General features: G+C 46.1%; 3 protein-coding genes across 4 annotated transcripts; 1 reads left to right on the forward strand and 2 right to left on the reverse strand.

Moving 5' to 3' along the window:
• Nucleotides 1–2,543: 2,543 nt before the first annotated feature.
• On the reverse strand, nt 2,544–4,730 carry LOC102720142 (probable L-type lectin-domain containing receptor kinase S.5). The gene has a single exon (XM_015836492.2). It carries the CDS (start codon nt 4,728–4,730, stop codon nt 2,661–2,663), a length of 2,070 nt encoding a protein of 689 aa, XP_015691978.2. The 3' UTR covers nt 2,544–2,660.
• Nucleotides 4,731–7,487: 2,757 nt separating this feature from the next.
• On the reverse strand, nt 7,488–10,727 carry LOC102715847 (probable protein phosphatase 2C 43). Of its 2 annotated transcripts, XM_006652635.3 has the most exons (5): nt 10,480–10,727; nt 9,895–10,371; nt 8,604–8,968; nt 8,066–8,302; nt 7,488–7,984 (listed from the first exon to the last, which is right to left on the reverse strand). In XM_006652635.3, the coding sequence occupies exons 2-5, from the start codon at nt 10,205–10,207 to the stop codon at nt 7,733–7,735; spliced, it is 1,167 nt and encodes a 388-aa protein (XP_006652698.1). In that variant the 5' UTR covers nt 10,208–10,371; nt 10,480–10,727; the 3' UTR covers nt 7,488–7,732. The 2 variants fall into 2 exon arrangements, with proteins under 2 accessions (XP_006652698.1, XP_040379225.1); XM_040523291.1 differs by having other exon boundaries at nt 9,895–10,727.
• Nucleotides 10,728–15,344: 4,617 nt separating this feature from the next.
• Nucleotides 15,345–19,439, forward strand: LOC102720426 (putative E3 ubiquitin-protein ligase LIN). Its single transcript, XM_015836420.2, has 8 exons — nt 15,345–16,640; nt 16,737–16,831; nt 16,913–17,536; nt 17,621–17,768; nt 17,905–18,141; nt 18,247–18,565; nt 18,715–18,885; nt 19,194–19,439. Exons 1-7 carry the CDS (start codon nt 15,345–15,347, stop codon nt 18,822–18,824), a joined length of 2,829 nt encoding a protein of 942 aa, XP_015691906.2. The 3' UTR covers nt 18,825–18,885; nt 19,194–19,439.
• Nucleotides 19,440–19,938: the final 499 nt, after the last annotated feature.

Here is a 19,938-nt window from a genome sequence, read left to right on the forward strand (position 1 = left end):
CCACCCCGTTGTTTGCGACCACCACGGCAGGCAGGCACGCACGCACGAGGTTTGCCGCTCGCTACGGCGGTACTGGATCGAAATTAAGCCCGACCATGCTGACCTGTAAAAGCGAACGCCCCTGCCCTCCTGAATAAAGTAAAGCGCCTGACCGGCCACTCCCATGTCGACACTTGGCCGAGAACGCACGGGGCTGCATCCCACCGGTGGGGTCTGGACCTGTACAGCGCGTCGGCGCCCTACCAGGCTACCACCACTAGCGGGCGAGGCGCCGTAGCATGTGGCCGAGAAGAAATCACCGAGACCAAGAGAGTAATTCCTCCCTCCCAAAATAAATTAATTTTTTATTTTTTATCTATAATTTTAACTTTTAGTTTTATTTATTTTTTTTTTGATTGATATTTTTGTTTTTATTAGATGATAAATCATAAATAATAATTTACGTGTGACTATTTTTTTCTATTTTTTTGAAAATTCTTTAAATAAGACGGATGATCAAACGTTGGACACGGAAACCGAAGAATTAGTTTTTTTGACAGAGGGAGTAGAGCAGGAGCATCCTACTCTCCTCGTGTGAAGGTTCGTGAGCTAGGATTTCTATATCACACTCACATTATTTATATGTTTGTGTGTAAGAATGATTATTCATTTAGATTTTCGGTATGGAATGAGTATTATCTATTTTACTCATACTATTCATACTTATATTTAGCATGTATAAACTCAGTTATATAACTTTTAAACTTGCGTTCATATTATGAAAAATATCAAATTTGATGGAAATATAAAGAAATGATTTATTATCAGAGTCATCTTTTAGCCTTTTCAAACAAAAAACAAAATATCATATTCGTATAAATTTATGAATATAACTTTCATATACATGTTCTTAGCGATCAAAATACAAATGCTAGAAAATAAATAATGACAAAAAAACCTTGAAATCAATGAAAATTTAAATTTTGGCTTATAAGTATAAGCAAAAGCAAAAGATAATACCCTATGTTGAAGAGCAATTTTGTAATGTATTTTGGTCTCTTTTCTACGATTTGGGTCATATATATATACATACATACATACATATATATATATATATATATATATATATATATATATATATATATATATATATATATCCATTTTCTTGATCATTCAATAATACTAATTTTTCATATATACTAGGTTATATTCTTATAAATGATTGTGCAAAATTATGTATAGGTATGACTTTTCCAGTACTTTCTTAGAGCAAACCTAGTGGATGATCTATCCTATCATACATTCTAAAAAGACGATGTCAAGACAAAAGTGTTTCAACAAATCATCTATCTTATCATCTAAAAATATAGAGCATTATCCGTAGAGAAACTTCAAAAATGGATTTATCTCTCTTTCTATATTTCAACGTACAATCATAAGAAAAGAGAACAATAACAATATGAGAGTAGATAGTTATGAAATATTAATAAAATATAATAAAGAGTGAAGTGCACCAGCGGTCCCTAAACTTGTGTGCATGTGTCATCTAGATCCCTGAACTCTCAAAATGTATTTTTGGGTCTCTGAATTTGTCCGGGAGTGTCATATAGGTCCAAATAGGCTCCGACCCACTCCATCCGCTGACGTGCCATTCCACAGTGGTGACTACATGTTGTTGTTGCTACGTAGGTCCCACATGTCAGTATCTCTCTCCTTCTTATTCTTTTTTCTCCCTTCTCGTAGCCACTACCGTGGCATGCCACGTCAGCGGATGGAGCGGGTCGAACCTGTTTAGACCTATATGACACCCCTGGATAAGTTCGGGAACCCAAAAATACATTTTAAGAGTTGAGGGACCTAGATGACACGTGCACACAAGTTTAGGAACCGCTGGTGCACTTCACTCTATAATAAATGATGATGTAACATGGATGTTTTATTGCACTGATAATTGATATGAATAGATAATCTATTTTAGATGTTAAGCCTTTTATAAAAAAAAATCTATTTTAGATGGTACTCTTAATATTAAATAATAATATGTACGATAAAATATATATGAGCCGTTAGAAATTATATTAGTGGCAGCGCTATCTCTGACTCCTATGCACTCTCCTGCAACGAGGCCACGTCGCGACCTCTTGGACGCGCACTGACTGGAGCTGTTCGGTATGGGAGACGTCACGTGTCCGTGCCTCCTTTTTGATTTTGCGTAAAGATTAGATTAGGATAAGTCGTGGCCGTGAACGCATTACGCATGCATGCGCAGATGCTGCACTAGCGTCTGTTTGGTGTTGCAGATTAGTCCACGACACGAGGTACACTAATTTGTTGTACTAACTAGGTGCATAAGCTGCCTTTTTCTTGGACTTGGACTTGGGCTGTAATTGTTGTTCTTTTCTTGGCGAAATTTAGTTGAGCTACTTGAACATCAAGTACTGACCATGCGGACATACTGCGATGGCCTTGGATGTCAGAAACGGCCCATACTCGGACTGGGAGATTGAGGATAGAAGGCTATCGTGCTGGGCCTGGGCTAACAAGAACTGAAACATGTTCCACGATACAAACACAACAACGAAACAATCGTGCGACGCTGCTACACTTTTTTACATACGACAATAACGCCTCGCGCGGCGCGCGGCTCGGTTCGCGGTAGTTTGCGATACTCAGTTAATTACTCACCTTCCGGTGATGGAAATGGAGGTCATGGAGCAGAAACTGAGCTGCCCTCCGGTGAACAGAACGCCGACGTGCGGCAGCTCGATCTCCTGCTGCTTGCCGTCAGGAGGCCAGACAAACGCAGGCTTCTCGAACGGGGGATCCGGCGCCGGGGCTCCGCCGACCAGCACCTGCACGGCCGTCCTCATGGACGGCCTCTCCCTCGGGCTGGGATGGCAGCACGCCAACGCCAGCCTCGCCGCGCGCTCCACCTGAGCCTCGTCGTACGCGCCACCGAGCACCGCGTCGGCCGCTTCCAGGACCGTCCCCTCGCCATAGTGCCTCCACATCCAGTCCACGATGTACATCGGCTGGCCTCGCCGGCCGCCGGCGTCGTAGCAGTGCTCCTGGTTGTTGTGGTACGTCACGGAGCCGCAGGGGCTCCTCCCGGTGAGCACCTCCATGACGAACACCCCGAACGCGTACACGTCCGTGTCGAGGCTGGCGCGGCCGGTGAAGAAGCTCTCGTATGCCATGTAGGCGCGGGTACCCGCCACCGCCTGCGTCGAGTGGTGCGTCACATCGTCGAGCTGGATGACGCGGGCGAGGCCGAAGTCGCCGAGGCGCGCGTTGTACTCCCCGTCGAGCATGACGTTGCTCGCCTTGACGTCCCTGTGGAGGATCCGCCTGCTGCTCCCGTGGTGCAGGTATTCCAGCGTGGACGCCACGCCGCAGATTATCTTGTACCGTCTCTCCCAGGTCAGCACAGTCGCGCCTGTTGTCTCCGACGCCGAGGGGTTCGCCGTCGCTGCCGATCTAGCACTGGCGTACAGGAGCTTGTCCAGGCTGCCCATGGGGAAGTACTCGTAGACGAGGAGCAGCTCGCCACCCTCATGGCACCAACCAATCAGCTTCACGAGGTTGCGGTGCGAGAGCTTGCTGATCGTGTTCACCTCCGCGACGAACTCTTGCTCTCCTCGGTTGGAACTGGAACTGCTGTTCGATGACACCCGCTTGACGGCTACCTCCATGTTCATGCTGTTCAGGTAGCCATGGTACACGGTGCCAAAGCCGCCTCGGCCGAACTTTCGTGAGGAATTGAAGTTTTCAGTCGCATGTCTGAGCTCCTTAAGCTTAAACCTGAACGGGCCATGGGCGTCGATCATCTTCTCAAGGTTGCGGTAGGCTAGCCTTCTCTGCCGCGTCGACCTTCTCCACACTAAGAACACAGCAACCAAACACGTAGCAAACAAAGACAAGGTAACGAGAGACAGAAAAACCTTTCTCCCATGCCCTCGGTTAGTCGTGACACCATCGTCGATCGTGACGAAGTTCCAGGACTTTATCTGGTTCAGCTCGGTGAAATCACCGGTGGACCCTGCAAATCCCACATATATGTCGTCCGATAGATCAACGCCCCAACCTTGGGAACCATAGTGCGCCCCAGTTGCGTCGATTTGGATTAAAACTATTACCAGGACCTGCCATGTGCCGTTGTACGTGACACTGACCTGTACATCAGCGCCACTCGAGAGGAGGAGTGAAATATTGTTGAGCGGGTACATCTCCAAAGATCGGATGCTGTTGACGTCGAGCCCAACGTGATTGCCGTCGGTTTCGCCGTTGCTCACCCTCGTGTCGAATTCCACAGCTACTATCCGGTTCGTCGGCTCGCCATCTGTCCGGCTGTTGCATATGCCGAGCCACTGCTCGCTGCTGTTGCTCGGCAGCGCCGGGTTACTTCTCAGGATGAAAGCCATGCCTTCTCCAGTGCCATTCTGTGGGAGGATGTTGACCACGAACTCTGTCCGGAAAGACGTGAGCGCCGACCGCCCGCTGTTCCAAAGCTTCAACGTTTCCTTCGCGTAGAACACTCTTCCCGATCGGTGGCTGATGCCGCCGGTGCTCGGCGTGATCTGGAGGGATCCATTTGCTATTCCGGAGCCTGTGCTGAAGCTGAAATCTGCCTTGTTGGATGTGTCAAAGCTGGGGTAAGTGAACTGCAAACAGCTGCAGGTTCTATCAATGATGACAAGGGCAAGCGAAGCTACGAGAGAGAAGCAAGAAGTAGTAGTGTGGAGGGTTGTCATGGCTAGCTAAGTGATTCCTTGCCTTCTTGTGGTACCCGCAAAGCAGAAGAGATGAATTCATAGCTTCTCTGTAATGTGAAAGGAAATTGTGAGAATTGGAAGAGTCAACGGCAATCGCCAGCAAAACCTGAGATAAGCCGTTTTTAGATTAAAAGGGTTAGTCAGCCATCTCAAATCATGTGTTCATTAAACAACGGACTTCAACCTTTGAAATATCCAGGTCAATGCTTTGATGTTGACAGGAAGTTCGGAGAAATGTACTTAAAAAGTAGAAATCCCCTCTAAAATAGACAATCCAATAGAACAAGGACAAGGAGATTGTTGAGATCATGCCATATTAAGATATTTAGAGGCAGAAGATAATGTTAAGTTATATCTTGATAGTGCCAAGTTTGAACAAGTGGAAAAGAAATTATTGCTACCATGACAGTTCATCTGGTGACGCTTATCAAGTTTGAATATTGCTAACATATGCCCAAAAAATAAGTATTGAATGCGGATACGATTGACAAGTTAGCCGGAACTTGGAAGGCCAGATGTTCCGTTCAAAGTTTTAACGGAACTAGAAAGGAAATGGATTTTAATCTTGTCGCCTCGTTTTTCATGACATCCAAATGATCTCTTCGTTCTTTTTATTTGACAATACGTTTTGACCGTTATCTTATTTAAAACTTTTACGTAAATATGCAAAATTATAGGTCAACTTTAAAGTGCTTCCAAAATTAATCAAATCATATTAAAATAATTAATAATTATTTAAGGTTTTAATAAGACGAATAGTCAAACGTAAATAAAAAAGTCAACGGTATTAAATAAGAAATAGAGGAATTTTTTTTGGAAAATAATTATGTAAGATAGATTAATATGTGATATAACACTATAAATATAAACATACAAATTCAATATATATAAATTGTAATAAAAGAACAAATTAAACTCTTATTACTAAACACATATTTAGATTAATAATTATTCTTTTACTTATAGAAGTCAAATTTAATCTTACATGTTGGTATAGTGATATATCATACAACAATCTACTATGTTAATTTTTAAAAACTTTTATCATAATTATATAAATGATATGGAAGAAACAAGAGGATATTCTCTTGAAGGTTTAAAAGAGTTTGCCAAGCTTGAAACGGTATTACAATAAAATGTCTTTTAGTATTACCGATATTTGCTAGATTTGGTATTATTGGTATTTTCTAGATTTCGGTATCCTAAAAATTATAAACTTGTAAATTTTTGTTAACGTTAAAATTTAGCACGATGATAATTTAGTGGGTTCGGTTAAGGAAAAAAAGTCGATCAGTATATGACAAAGTCGGTGCAGGAAACAGACTCCCGCTGTCCCGCAGCGGGTGGCACACGTGGGCGGCGGCGAGCAGGCGGCAGCGCTGGCCTGGCGGGGCAGCGAGTAGGGCGGTGCACGCAGGCGGTGATGCGGCGGCGGCGCCATATGTACAGTATGCGTGAGAGAGAGTTAAGTGCGTGAGAGAGAGACGTGTAAGAAAAAGGGAGAGGATAAGGTTCAGAGTTTAAATGGGCCAAATGCCCAATAAACTTAATTCAATGACTTAATGGCCCAACATCCAATTTTTTTAATTTTCTTTTATATTCGGGGCTTATGGGTGAAGTACATTTTCCGCCCCTGACTAATTCGGGCTCTGACCTCGAATCCCCGCGCAGAAAATTTTGGGCCCGACCATATTGGGGCGGTCCCCGCCTCCGGCGGGGATTTTGCCAAGCCTATCAAATACGGGGAAGGTAAACTGCAAGCAATTACATGTGTTGCCTAGGATCGGAAGAGCAGCCAAAGCTTGCAGACAGAGGCGGTATCAAGGGTAGGGCAATTAGAGCTTAAGCCCTACTCTTAGCTATATAATCCTACTTATATCTTACGAATTTATCGTGTAAATTTTACGAATGATGAAGTACATGCTAATTCAATCCTACACCTAATTAGTTCTTGGTTCCGCCTTTGCTTGCTGAGGAAGGGAGGATGCTACTGAGGAATCCATGGTTCTTCTAATAAGTTGTACTAGGAATGACTTTATAAGTTATAATATGAAGGAATTATTGCTTCTCTATTTTTTATTTGATGACATTGACTTTTAGATATACGTTTGATTTTTTTTTTTGCAAATATGCAAAAATATAATTCAGCTTACAGTTTCTTGTAATAAATCAAATCATAACAAAATAATTAATAATTATATATTTTAAATAAAATAAATAGTCAAATGTACACACCAAAGTCAACTGTCCAATAAAAAAACATATAAAGTACTTATCAAGGTCAATCAGGGACGGTGCTTACTTGATACTACTTCACAAGGGAAGAGGCCCAACAGTGCGATTTACTACTCTCAGATACTCAGATTGCCCATCGATGACAGAAATGAACCGTGCCCATCCAATAGATGAAGGGAAGTTGTCCATCAAGTAGAATGGAATGAAATGTCCAGCTTAGAAACATTCAAATAGCAAAAAACGTGTTTGAATTTTCTATACAAGATGACAATGAGGCAACTGTTTTCTTGATTTTTTTTTTCCATAGTGTAGATTTAAAAGAGATGTGACGAAAGCTAGAACTGCTTGCCAGAGGGCCAGGGTCAGGGAACAAAATTTACAGGTCAAATGGACTGCCAGTAGATCATGTATTATTGGATCCATCATCAAGCAGCCAAATATTTCACCAATTTCATATCTGATACCGATGGCAGTATCAAAACAGACGAGCAACAAACACGCAGACAACATGAAAACTCAGATATATTGATAAACCACCAATCCGAACTCCGAACTGATCGGCCTTTCCATGGGTGTGCTTATTCTAAGTACAGTAACAAAACCACTAAAATATGTAGGCCAATATCAAGAAGGCATAGAGTTAATATATGCAGAGTACTATACTATGCAAGAAATAAACCATCAGGAAACTTTAATATGTATGATTACACTAGGATGAAAGACATCAACATCACTAGGTTAGCATGTCAAGAAATGCCATTTAACCCTGAAAAGCTTGAGGGGCCTCCTGAATCAACAAATCCACGAACCGAAACTTCAGGAGCAGAAGCACCCCCCTCCTGCAGTAGCTCATGATCAATGAAAACAACAACTACTGTGATGTCGTCATGGAAGAAGCGGCGTACTCCTTTCTCAAGTTTCTTGATATCATTGTACCTCATTTCCCTCTTCCGTGCAGCTTCTTTCAAAGCTGCTTTTACCAACCTCCTTGCAATACCCTACAAAATAAGGAAGCAGTAATTAACATCCGAAACCAAAACACATGTCATCAAACAGGAAAACAAAAGGATTGCACGTACTGCTCGTGGATTGTTGTGGACAATTTCAACTGCTTGCTGGTTTGTCAAATGCTCCCATAATCCATCCGATGCAAAGATGAAAAAACTATCTTGTGAGTGAAGAACTCTCTTATATATAGATGGCTCTGATGTTAAAACAGGCCGTCGGAGAGGCTCAGAGAGGTGGAAACGAGTCATAGATGGATCAAGAGCGAATTCTTGCTTCTTCAAGTATGCATCACCTATAGACCTTGAAACCTAAGAAAGTAAATCAGAAAAATGTTTCGACGAAGAAATTTTCATGAGATTAACAAATGAGTTTGAAATGTCTATTCCGTCAAATGTATTATTGAACATAGAGCTACAATTTAATGATCATCTTTTAGTTGTTACAAATGTAAATATATGTTTAACACTATTTTCTGCCCCTATGTTAAACTATACTAAAATCATATGAGATTAGCTCTCTTCCGCAACTAAGGTGCAAAATATTACTTTTATGATTTTATCACAACATAAGCCATCTTAGACGCAAACATACCACAGAAGGTTCGCTTACCTGTATAATGCCTTTGATGCGCCAAACACCATTCTTAAGAACAACAATTTGTGAATCATCAGGATGAAGAGATCGAAGTTCTCGCCTCACTTCTTCCATACTTGCATTGTGGTCTCTTGTTAGTTGCTCAGCAGCTATCTCGTTTGATCCAGTTAAACAGCCAACAACTGCCCGAGAATCTCCAAGATTGGCCAGGTAGAGTGTTCCTCTCCATATGACACCTACTAGACAACATGATCCAATGGAGGCAATAGAAGGCTTTATCAAATGTGTCCTGCGCACAAGTGACAAGAAGCCTTCCTCTGTAGCAGAAAAGGCATTTCGAACAACATCCTCAGAAACTGTTCCACGTTCTTGAGCCAGACCTGAAAATGGAATACAAGAACAACGCGAACAAGTCAGGTTAGTTAAGTACTCCGTCACAAGCAACAACTTGACAAAGAAAATGAAGGATAGTGACATATTCGATCCTTACTTTATATATCTTTTTTTGGGGGAAGATCTGGTTTATCACAATACTCTATGGTGACGGAACCAAGATAGTGCATTTTTTTAGGGCTTTTTTATCATACTTGAAAAGTACTTCAAGTTACCAAGAATTTTAGTATAAATTTTTTGTATCTCAAGTTACCATACTTTTTACACTAAAAAGTGTGGTATCTATATCTATAAGTATTTTTTTAAGGATGATAATAAATCTAAGGATAGTAAATAACTTACATTGTAATTGCAACAAAACACAAATAACAAACACAGGACATTTCATTGTCGGCTGTACTCGTGATAAAAGGGTATTGTAATTGTAAAAAAAATCTTCAGATTAAGTCACCAAACATTACTTGTGAACAAATTTCACATTAAACTTTAGCAACTCCCTCCAGTCATAAAACGTCGATTTTCTTGGACATAGGAATATCTACATATCTTCTTTTATGCGTCTAATCTCAAGATTAATGAAGATACGAATACCCAAAGGTTTGACTTTTGGGAGGTTTGACTACATATGAATACACTAAAGTTTTTTTAACTGGAGTATACAGTACAATAAGATTCCAGACTTGTACCAGTGCACATACCACTCTGAAAACGAAAACAATTGCGGTCTGCGGATATATAAACTACTACTAATTACCAAAAGTTCAACGCTGGTGATCTAAGACTATGAAATTAGCTAAATTTAAATCTATAAACCTGTGAAACATCCTGCAGCATACACAAAGCTGAAGCCTGAAGCCTGAAAATGAGTAAGAATGTAGGATTAAGTGGATGCATGTGGAGAGGGGCCACGTACGGACGAGGTGCGCGGCGAGGTGGTTGGAAATGAACCGGGAAGCCTCCGCGCCGCCGTGGCCGTCGTAGACGCCGATGAAGGTGGCGGCGGCCCCGGTCTCGACCTGACTGTGGTCCTCGAGCACGTCGTTTGCCTGAACCACGGCGAAGGAGAACTCGCCCGCCGCGTGGCGCGCGAGGTCCCGCGACCACAGCAGCAGGTCGTTGGCGTCACCGCCGCTGCCGCTGCCGTCTTCCTCATCCCTCCTCGTAAGCGCGTACCTCCGGACCCGGTCCCAGCACGCGGCCGCAATCCTCTCCAGCCACGGCCACATCCCTCATCTCCCTGCTAAGCTTGCCCCCTGTGCCTCCACCGCCCCCTCTCGACCCGCCGATGAGAAGAACCCCCAAATTAACTCGAGAACAGCGCAAAGATGCGACCCGCGTTGCCTATTGCACGATTCCAAGACCAAGACACCCAAGAATCACTCAATTTCACCTGAAAAGGTAGCAGCCACCTCGCACATTTGGTTAGATTTCACCACTCAGTACGAAATGGCGATGGAAGCCATGCGTTAAATACTCAAACCATCTCTTCTTCTCACACCTTACGCGAGTGCACGATTTGCACCGGTCGACCGGGAAAAACAATCGCCAACTCCTCGAGAGGCGCCACCTTTGGTGGCAGCACAGCAACCACCGCTAGGTTCCCCGGGGCACTACGAGGGATCCAGGGATTGGCGGGAGAAGCCTTCGGGATTGGCGGCGCTCGCATGCGGATCGCGAATCGCGAGGTTTTGAGGAGGGAGCGAGGAGTTGCCAAGACGAAGAAAGAAGAAAGAGAGACCAGGCCACCTCCCGTCCTCCGCTCAGTGTGCGTTAGTGGGGGCCCTGTAACGATTTTATATAAGAGTTTCGCAAATATGTCCCTGAGTTCATAGCTATTTTTGGAGAGCTTCGTCGATAAGAGAAAGTGCAAAAGGATTCAGGAAAAAAAAAAGGGGGGGGGGGGGTCAAAAGTGCAACCTCTGATCGTGATTGGTTGCTGATGCCTTTGACTTTTGCTTAGCTTTCCCCTCTTCTTTTATCCCTTTTGGATTGGACAAGCATTTTGCAAAACTCTCGAACCCAATGTAAACTTTTAAAAAAAAGAACTAGTACTCTCCTTTATTTTTCCCACACTAGGAAACTACATCGTTCAAGAAATAGTCAGGTGATTCTCTCCTACACATTTTCAGACAATGTAAAGCGAGATTACAGCATCAAAAGCTCAGGGAAAAAGGGTTAATGGATAGCTACATTGATCCAACCCAACCGTGCCCACCTCCCTGGTAGTCGGAAGAAGAAGTAAAAAAACGAAAAGCAGCTCTAGAACTAGAACTAGGCGTGAAGACTGACATCAGCCGCACCAGCCACCAGGCAGATGAAACGAGAGATTGTGTATTCGCACCAGCGCACAGTACAGCTCCATGTATCACGATAAGTACGTAAGAGATCGATAGCATACCTCGCTTTACAGATAAAAAGCGCGGGAAAAAGCGGGCCGTGTGCGCGCTGAAAGATCAGTCAAACAGTTTGCATCACTGAGAACCTGTGACACCATCGCGTTGCGCTCGCGGAGGACTCTCCGTCTCGATCGTTAATTGTATGCCGGCCAGAGCGATCAGCACGCACTAGTTGATGTTTACATCAGCGACTCTGCGTGCGTTCCCGGTGGTCTTCGATCACGATATCGATCCGTGATCTCTGTAGTATTACTAAGCTGCAGAGGAGAGAAGTGTGCATTCAGTGCAAATTCAGTCCTGGAAAGCACTGGTACCATGCCCTGATGATCCCCATGCATGAAAAAGGACACGGCCAAAGTCTGACAGATTGTCGAATGTGATCTCTGATCAGACCGGCTGCCTATAAGCGCGTTCGTGTTTCACTCGTCTTGTGTGCCAATTGAATGCAGATCGATGGAGAGGGCATGAACCATTGCAGGTGTCATCAGCAACAGGTGTCTGTGTGTGTGCGTGCGCGCGTGTGTTTACTCTCCTTTGCCGGTCTAGCATGCAACCAGGCGAACATCCTGCAGCAAGCCAGCAGCCAGCCAGCTTGACTTCCAGCCTTGACAAGTCCAAATTAAAAGTCCACGCATTGCATGAAATGCTTGCCTCCCGTGTGCTTTTCTCTCTTTTAGGTAGGTGAATCAGGTGTGTGTGTGTGGATGGCGACTTGGTCGCCGCGCTTTTCCCGGTGACGGAGAAGCTCTCCCGCCGATGATAAGGGTGATCCAGAGATCGATCGATCGATCACTCGAACAGTTGATGATGCGAACGTGGGTGCCGTCAGAAACCACCACCGTCTCGTGGACTCTCTCACATGACACGACGATCGACCGATTTCGCGGGAGGATGCGCGAATCCTGCATCAAACAGGCGGATCCGAGCTGATCGCCGACGTGGAGGTGATGATGGTCGGATGGATAGGGGCGTAATTAGGTCAGGGTCAGCACAACGAGTGCTCCAAGTAATAAAGGGGCTAAGATGACACTGAAGGCACTACCGGCGGAGGGGAGTGCGGGGGTGGCGACCAGGGCTGGCCGGACTGATCGGACGGCCTGGCCTGGTTCGTTGCGTTGTGGGTGGACTGGGCCTTTCTGCCGCTTTACTAGGCAGGTGCGCGGCCTGTGCGGCCCCCGTATCCACTCTACCTCTCGCGTGAGTGAGCGGAAAAGGTCCAGTTTGACCCCTCAATATAGGCCGTATACCTCAACCGCAAACAGGGTATAAAAAGATAAACACCAAAGAAGTTAGTAATATGACTGGAGCAAATAGATGTATAAGTATAACTAAGTACCTGCAATTCTGTTGGACTAAAACAATCGACTGAACGAATGCTTATTGTGTCCTGCAGTTATCTTCCTCGCGATTTCAGACTTTTCAGTTAATGCCTCATAGAACATGAAGATAAGCTTTGTACAAGGTTTGTAATTGATATGTCCATCTTTTTACGAACAAGGAAGCAGAGTCATTAGTATAGAGAAAAAAGAACTCAAATTGACGTAATACTCAGTGATTGTGGAAACACATACATCAACGGCAGTGAATACAGGTCGCTGCAAGAACACTGAGAAAGCAGAAAACAAATAGTTCACAGGAAGCCATTCCATTATTCTTGCCATATCCATCCCTCAATCCAAACATATCACATGATTACTCCGGTCCATTCTTTCACTCCATCCAAACAGAAAACATGGTTCGACTCATTCCTTCAACCAAACAGAAAAACGGAACCAGCCTACCCTAGAATCCTAGGTTAGGTCTAACCCATTCTACTTAGTCTATGAACCAAACTCATCCTTATAGAATCCAGATTTATAGTACTATGATTTATGTTTTACTATATCCAGTCATATGTTTGTTTATTTTAGGACGACTAAGATCGTGAAGGTGTTGGTGGTGGAAGACTCATTGCTGGACATGCAAGGCGCAAGCTGTTACTTTAGGAATAATTAACTTTTTGCCACTCTTAGAAATGACACTAACATATTTGACATTGGGTCTACATGTCATAGACACGCGAAGACCCACGTGTCATAGACAGCGAGTGACAAATATGTTATGTGCTATATTTTTAAAAGTGGCAAATAGTTAAATGCCCTGTTACTTTGGACACACTATAGCAGTGCTGTGGCTCCCTCCCACAGTTAGCTCTGATGTCCTAATCTCATCCTAACCCCTCCTTACTTGAGGTTGGCCCTAATCTCCTTCCTCCACGCTGAGCCACCGTTGTCTTGTGCCTGACCGCCGCCTCCTTGCAGTGCCACTGCATCATCCTAATAGATAGAGACGAGGAAAGAGATGTCGTAGGTACAACATACATTTGTTGAGAGTGTTTTTGCAGTTGTTGAAGAGGTATCAGAAGAAGGTACCAGTTACTATGAGATACCAAATAAATCTAACTGTTGATTTGTTAGGGTAGGATCGGAAGGAAAATTAAGTGGAGGCCACACAGCTGCACGCCTACACGCGCCATGGACTCGCTGCCGAGGCAGCAGCCGCGCCGTCGTCGTCGTCAAGAGTCCAGGCGGAGTCTGGTCGGCGATCGCCCCTTCAGTCGTCGCGGCACGCCGGTGGCGGTGTCAACCTCTCGCTTCCCTCCCGTTCTAGATCCGCGTCGTCGTCGCGAGGGCTGTCGGAGGCCAGAGCGGAGGCGGTCCAAGTGGAGTTCGGTCGGCCGGTTGTCCCTTCGGCCGTCGCGGTGCACCGGTGGCATTGACCTCTCTCTCCCCTCCCGTTCTGGATCGGAAGGAGAAACGCGGTTGTCGTCGTTGCAAGTTGCCGGACGCCGGAGCAGAGGTGGTCCTCGCGGCGTCCGGTCGGCGCTCGTCCCTTCGGCTGTCGCAGCGCGCTGGCGGTGGCGTCGACCTCTCTCTCCCCTCTCTCCCTGATGGCGGCGGCCACAGAGAAGGACGAGCGAGCAACCATGTGACTTGATGGGCGACATTCCTGTTTTGCCCTCCCGATCGTAATTACTGTGTAGAGTATGATTTGGTATCTCTTAGTATTTGGTACTTTTTCAAGGACTATAAATTTTCTCATTTGTTGATTTTATTGTTACGTAGGTGCAGCATAGATGCCATGTTATATGAAGATCATATCAACATGAAACACACATGCCATTAGAACGAATCAACTGTCAAAGCCACCCGGAGAGTTAAACTGAACCAGTCTAGAGTTGAGTATGTTTTACACCCGTTTTTTATTGTTAAGCGAGGAGACTCAGACTCGGGTTAGAGTTGAGGAAAGGAAAACATAACTTTTCCTCCTTCCGAAGAGCAGAGTAGGTACCTGCTTACGCAGAGAAAGCAGACAGGTTCTCAACAGCTCCCTATGGGAGAAATCCATGTATTGTTGTTTTAGTTGGAGAGCGACGCTCATGTGAGTGTGAATGTGATGATAGGCAATCAGGAATTCAGGATTAACGATACTGCGAGCCTGCATCATCGAGAAAGGGATATTCTGGAGGGGTCAGATGAACTACAACCTACCATTATATTGGATGTGATCACGTCTTTCTTCGGATCCTATATACTACATATTGCTTGTAGTAGAAATGCTCTATATCCTGAAATTCTTGTATTCTTCTACCGGTGTCATATATATGAAGAATATTTTGATCCGAGATGTGACAGCCAACATTTGACGCAGCAACAGTTGAGAGTGTCAAGGTGCACACAAATGACAAAAGAAAGCCTACTTTCGTAACGAACAAATCAAGAAAATTGTGAATTTTCGCCGGCCGGAGAGCCGGACCGCCGGAGCTAGGCGCTGCGTGCCAAAGCACCAATTGGCACGGCCCGCCTCGCGCGACCTTTTCCTCATGTCCCCTCGACAAATCTATCCACGCTTGCCACCATGCAAACCGCAACGAGTTGTGGTGTGCCAATAGCAAAGAGCTGTCCTCCGCACGCCCCCACCGGCGACAATGGCGCCGCCGCCGTCGTCATTGCTCCGCGACCTCCTCGCCGCTGATGGCTTCAGGAACCGTCGCAAGCCGCCTGACAGTAACCCTCCCGCCGCCCCAAGGACCTCGAGCATGCCCCTCCAGCACCGGCGGCCGAGCAGGCCCGCACGGTCGCAGTCCGACGTCCTCACCCGCAGCCTCCTCAGAGAAACAAACGACGTCGGTACTAGCGGTGGCAACGGAATCGACGTCGCCGACGAGGAGCAGCAGAACGCGACACGGAGGTCGTCGGCGTCGCTGACGAGCGCGAGGAGCTACAGCAACAACAAGGACACTATCAGCGGCGCCACGAAGGGCTCGGCCGCGATACCAGCTCTCGACGAGTCCGTGCTCACCGCGCTGATCGCCCTGGTCGCGGGATCTGTCAAGCGTTTCGTCAAGGACGAGGGCTTCCGCGCGTCGCTCCGCGGCGGCTGCATGTCGTGCCTCGGCGAGTCCAACCACCGGGCGGTCCTGGACCTCCGCGTGATCGTGCACACCGTCGAGAGGGCCGCGAGCGACGGCGGCCTCGACCCGCGTGACCTGAAGCGCGCGTCCCTCAAGCTGCACGCTATGGTGTCCCTCGACTCGAAGGAAGCGGACGCGATCACCGCGGCCGGCGTCCCGCACCACCGCCTAGCCGCGTGCGCGCACCTCTACATGTCCGTCATCTCCAAGCTCCAGAAGAAGGACCACTCCTCCGCGGTCCACGTCCTGGAGGCCTTCTGCCTGGCGCCGCACGAGGCCCGCACGTCCATGCTGCCCGCGCTCTGGGACAGGCTCTTCCGCTCGAGCCTCTCGCACCTGAGGGCGTGGCGTGACAGCGAGTCGGCGGCGGCGGCGAGCTCGGACACAAAGGTGAAGGACGTGGAGAAGAAGTTCGTAGCGGTAGTGGACGACGGCACACGTGCGCTCGCATGCTACTACAGAGATTGGCTTCTTGGGCGCACCGAAGTTATGTCTCTCCCGGTTGTACCAGCTCCTCCCAGCACCGTTCCTGCCAGCGCGCCGAGGTTCTCGACGTCGACGTCTTACGACATTGGTTCCGATGTCGCTTGCAGCTCCGGGAGTTATAGCCCAGCTACAAAGTTTGCGCTCGACGAGACTCCACTGCAGTTTGATCAAGAGGAAGAAGCAGTGGTGGGCGAGAAGACAGCAGATGCAGAAAGCGTGTTCCTCGAGTGCGATGATACTGAAGCAAAGAGCCACACTCACACATTTCAGACACAGAAAAACGAACCCATGTCTGACGAGCTAGCCAAGGCATCTGAACAAGAGGTGAGCATTTCTCTGTTGAAATTTGTTGCATCGACAATTACTCGTAAGAGGGAAATAGACCAAAATTTCTGATAGTTAACACACCAAAATTCTTAGACCGGAGATGAACGGAGCAGACAACCAGATGAGTCAACGAGTTACGTGCCAATTTCTGATATCACAGCTAACGAACTTCCTACTCTCGAATTCTGGTGCGAAACCTCTCTCTGCATTTTCCAATCTTTTCACGTATGCCATACTGATCTTTGCGTAATTTTGTGTAAGCTTCTCAGTGAAGTGCCTCTCCAGAGTGAAACAGATGTCAGTCAAGTATCCATTTTTGCCACCATTCCGAACGACTTCCTCTGTCCGCTGACGAGGCAGATCTTCAACCGTCCGGTGACAATTGAGACAGGGCAGACGTTCGAGCGGCATGCTATAGTGCAGTGGTTTGACAGAGGCATCAAGATGTGTCCAATTACAGGCCAAGAACTTGAGAGCCTGTCGATTCCAGACATAAACCGTGTGTTGAAACGCTTGATCGATAACTGGAAGTCCGAAAACTGCAAAACCCTGGTCTCTGAAAGCACATATCCTGAAGAGAAGTTAACTGTAAGAGTCATGCGGAATGTCCTTTCTGCCGAAAGGAAGACGTCTGAAAATTCTGAGAATACACGGTATCTTATGGCAATCGGTGGCATAGACTTTCTTCTGCATAGATTTCATGGAGGAGGAGAAGAGGAGAAGGCACAAGCAGCCGAGCTCCTTGTGCTCTGCATCAGGGCAGAAGGCAGCTGCAGGAATTACGTGGCAATAAGGCTTAGTAGCTCAAGTGTGGTGCAGCTTATCCACAGTGAGGTGATTTCAGCAAGGAGTTCTGCAGTGCGTCTGCTCATTGAATTGCTTTGCCTCAGAAGGTTCTGTTTCTTGTCCATGACACCAAAACGCATCCTTTATACCTGCATGTGCTTCCACCTAACATCGCATTGCAATTGTTACAGAAGGGAAATGGTTGAATTGTTCCTACGCGGGTTGCGCACAGAGTTGACAATGGAAACAATGAATCTGCTACTCGAGCATACCCGAAGTTCGTCAGTCGAAGAACAAGCGCTGGGTGCTGTTCTACTACTGCATTTTGATCGTGCATTGGTATGCTGCCTTACTCCTGCCTTTTATGTTGCTCCTCATTTCTACTTGTCATTTTCATGAAATGATCTTGACAAGACTGCTCCACATTTCTACACCGTAGTATGACAAAAGCAATACTGAACGTCTAGCCTGGCAGGTCGAGCCGCACAGAGACAGCGTATACAGAGAAGAGGCTGCCAAGATCATCACACATTCTCTGAGATGCTGCCTGTCTGAAGAAAATGCCGTTGCCAACACCCGGAAAGCACTGCTGCTACTGGGTGGGCATTTCTCCTTCTCAGGTGACCTCCTTGCAGAGGACTGGATACTGAAACAAGCCGGCTTCGTCGACGGCTCACGTGGCACGCATGCCGATTCTGACGCTGCCGTACAGGTAATGTATCACACACATACGGATACAGCTAAAAAATTTTACTAGTATCCGAGTAAAAATTTTTCAAGTTTCTCAGAGAAATTCCTGTGTCATTGGGTCAAACAGGACAAGGAAGGAGACGAAGACGAGGCGTGGCTAAGGGACGTGACCGCGGTGCTACTCGGCCGCGGGAGGAGGCCGTTCCTGGAGGCGCTGTCCATGTGCATGGGCTCCCCCGACCACGGCCTGGCTGCCGCGTGCCTGACGACGGCGGCGTGGCTGAGCCGATCGCTCCAGTCGATCGACGCGACCGACGTGCAGCTCGCCGCGTTCTTGGCTCTCATCCCGCGGCTGAAGCAGTGCCTGGCCGCCGGCGACCAGCCGCAGACTCGCCACCATCGAGTCCTCGCGTCCGTGACGCTGTACAACATCAGCAAGATCCCAGGTAATAATGGTGCGAAAACGAGCCGCCTTGGCACGGCAAGTAGCAATTCACTCATCCATCTGCAACGCGAGAGAAGTCAAAAGCCTGCATTGATTAAGAACATGAGAAATCCAGTTAGGCGGCTAATGATGGATTTTGGTCGCGCGCAGACTGCAGGGTCCTGCTGATGCTGCTGGCTGACGGCCTTCGCGATCACCTGGGCGAGCTCGCCGAGTTGACATGGACGGCCGGTCAACTCATCGCCGAGCTCCACGAGTGACGTTAACCTCCGGATGCATGCCCAGCTTACGCTACATGCGGAAACAGTTTTTTAGCGGACGGTATATATACACCCTTTGCTTGCATGCTATCTAAATAGTCATAAAAATATGGAAAAATTTAACAAGATAGTTTAATATGAGTTATATCACTCCACTAACATGCAAGTTTAAATTCATCTTCTACAAGTTGTACAAAAATAACAAAAATAATTATGAATATACGTATAATTAGTTTTAATTTTATTTGTTTTTTTGCATGTTTGTGGAGTGATATAACGTATATTAATCTAACTTGTTAATTTTTTTTATATCTTTTAATAACTATGACTACTAAAAACTATTTCCCCAATACATGCAACCAATGCAAGTCCCCGGCGCCTCTCGTCTTCGCGGAAGATTCAGCAGACGCATGCGGCCGGATGGAGCCAGCTGATTTTCTTGACCGAATCCTCTCTGATCCAAACAGTTCTCCGACAAAGACGGCAAGTCGGCAACTCTATGTAAATTTTAATGTGTACGATAGATTATAGTAGTGCCTTGCTTTCTCTGTTCTGCAAAATATTCGACGTGCCGGCTGCTGTGAATATAATATGATACTCTTGTGGTATTTTTTTTTGGAACCATTGATTTTTTAATTTACGTTTGACCCTCGATATCTTATTTAAAATTTTTATCCAAATATACAAAATTATAAATCATACTTAAAGTTACTTTAGTAATAAATTAAATTATAATAAAATAACCAATAATTATATAAATTTTTTAAATAAGATGAAATGTCAAATATATATAAAAAGTCAACGGCGTCGGACAAAAAAATCGAAGGAAGTATGTCTGACGGAGTCATTGAAGCTTGTAGTTCTGAATATTTTTGGGGGTAAACATACTCACGAAAAATCCGCCTTTGGAATTTGGTTATTCCCACTTGCAGAGCTTTGGTGGTGGATTGGGATATTCTTTATCAGGCACTGATCATTGGTCTTTTGTAGGTACTAAGATTTGGAACAGCGGCAAGAGATTACGCCAAGGTGAGACCTATGGCAGTATGTCCTATGGGCTACATGGTTTTAGTGTCGCTCTCCTTTACGTGCACGCCAGCTTAATCTACTAATA

The sequence above is a fragment of the Oryza brachyantha genome, chromosome 4 (assembly GCF_000231095.2).
Source record: "Oryza brachyantha chromosome 4, ObraRS2, whole genome shotgun sequence".
Taxonomy (NCBI): domain Eukaryota; kingdom Viridiplantae; phylum Streptophyta; class Magnoliopsida; order Poales; family Poaceae; genus Oryza; species Oryza brachyantha.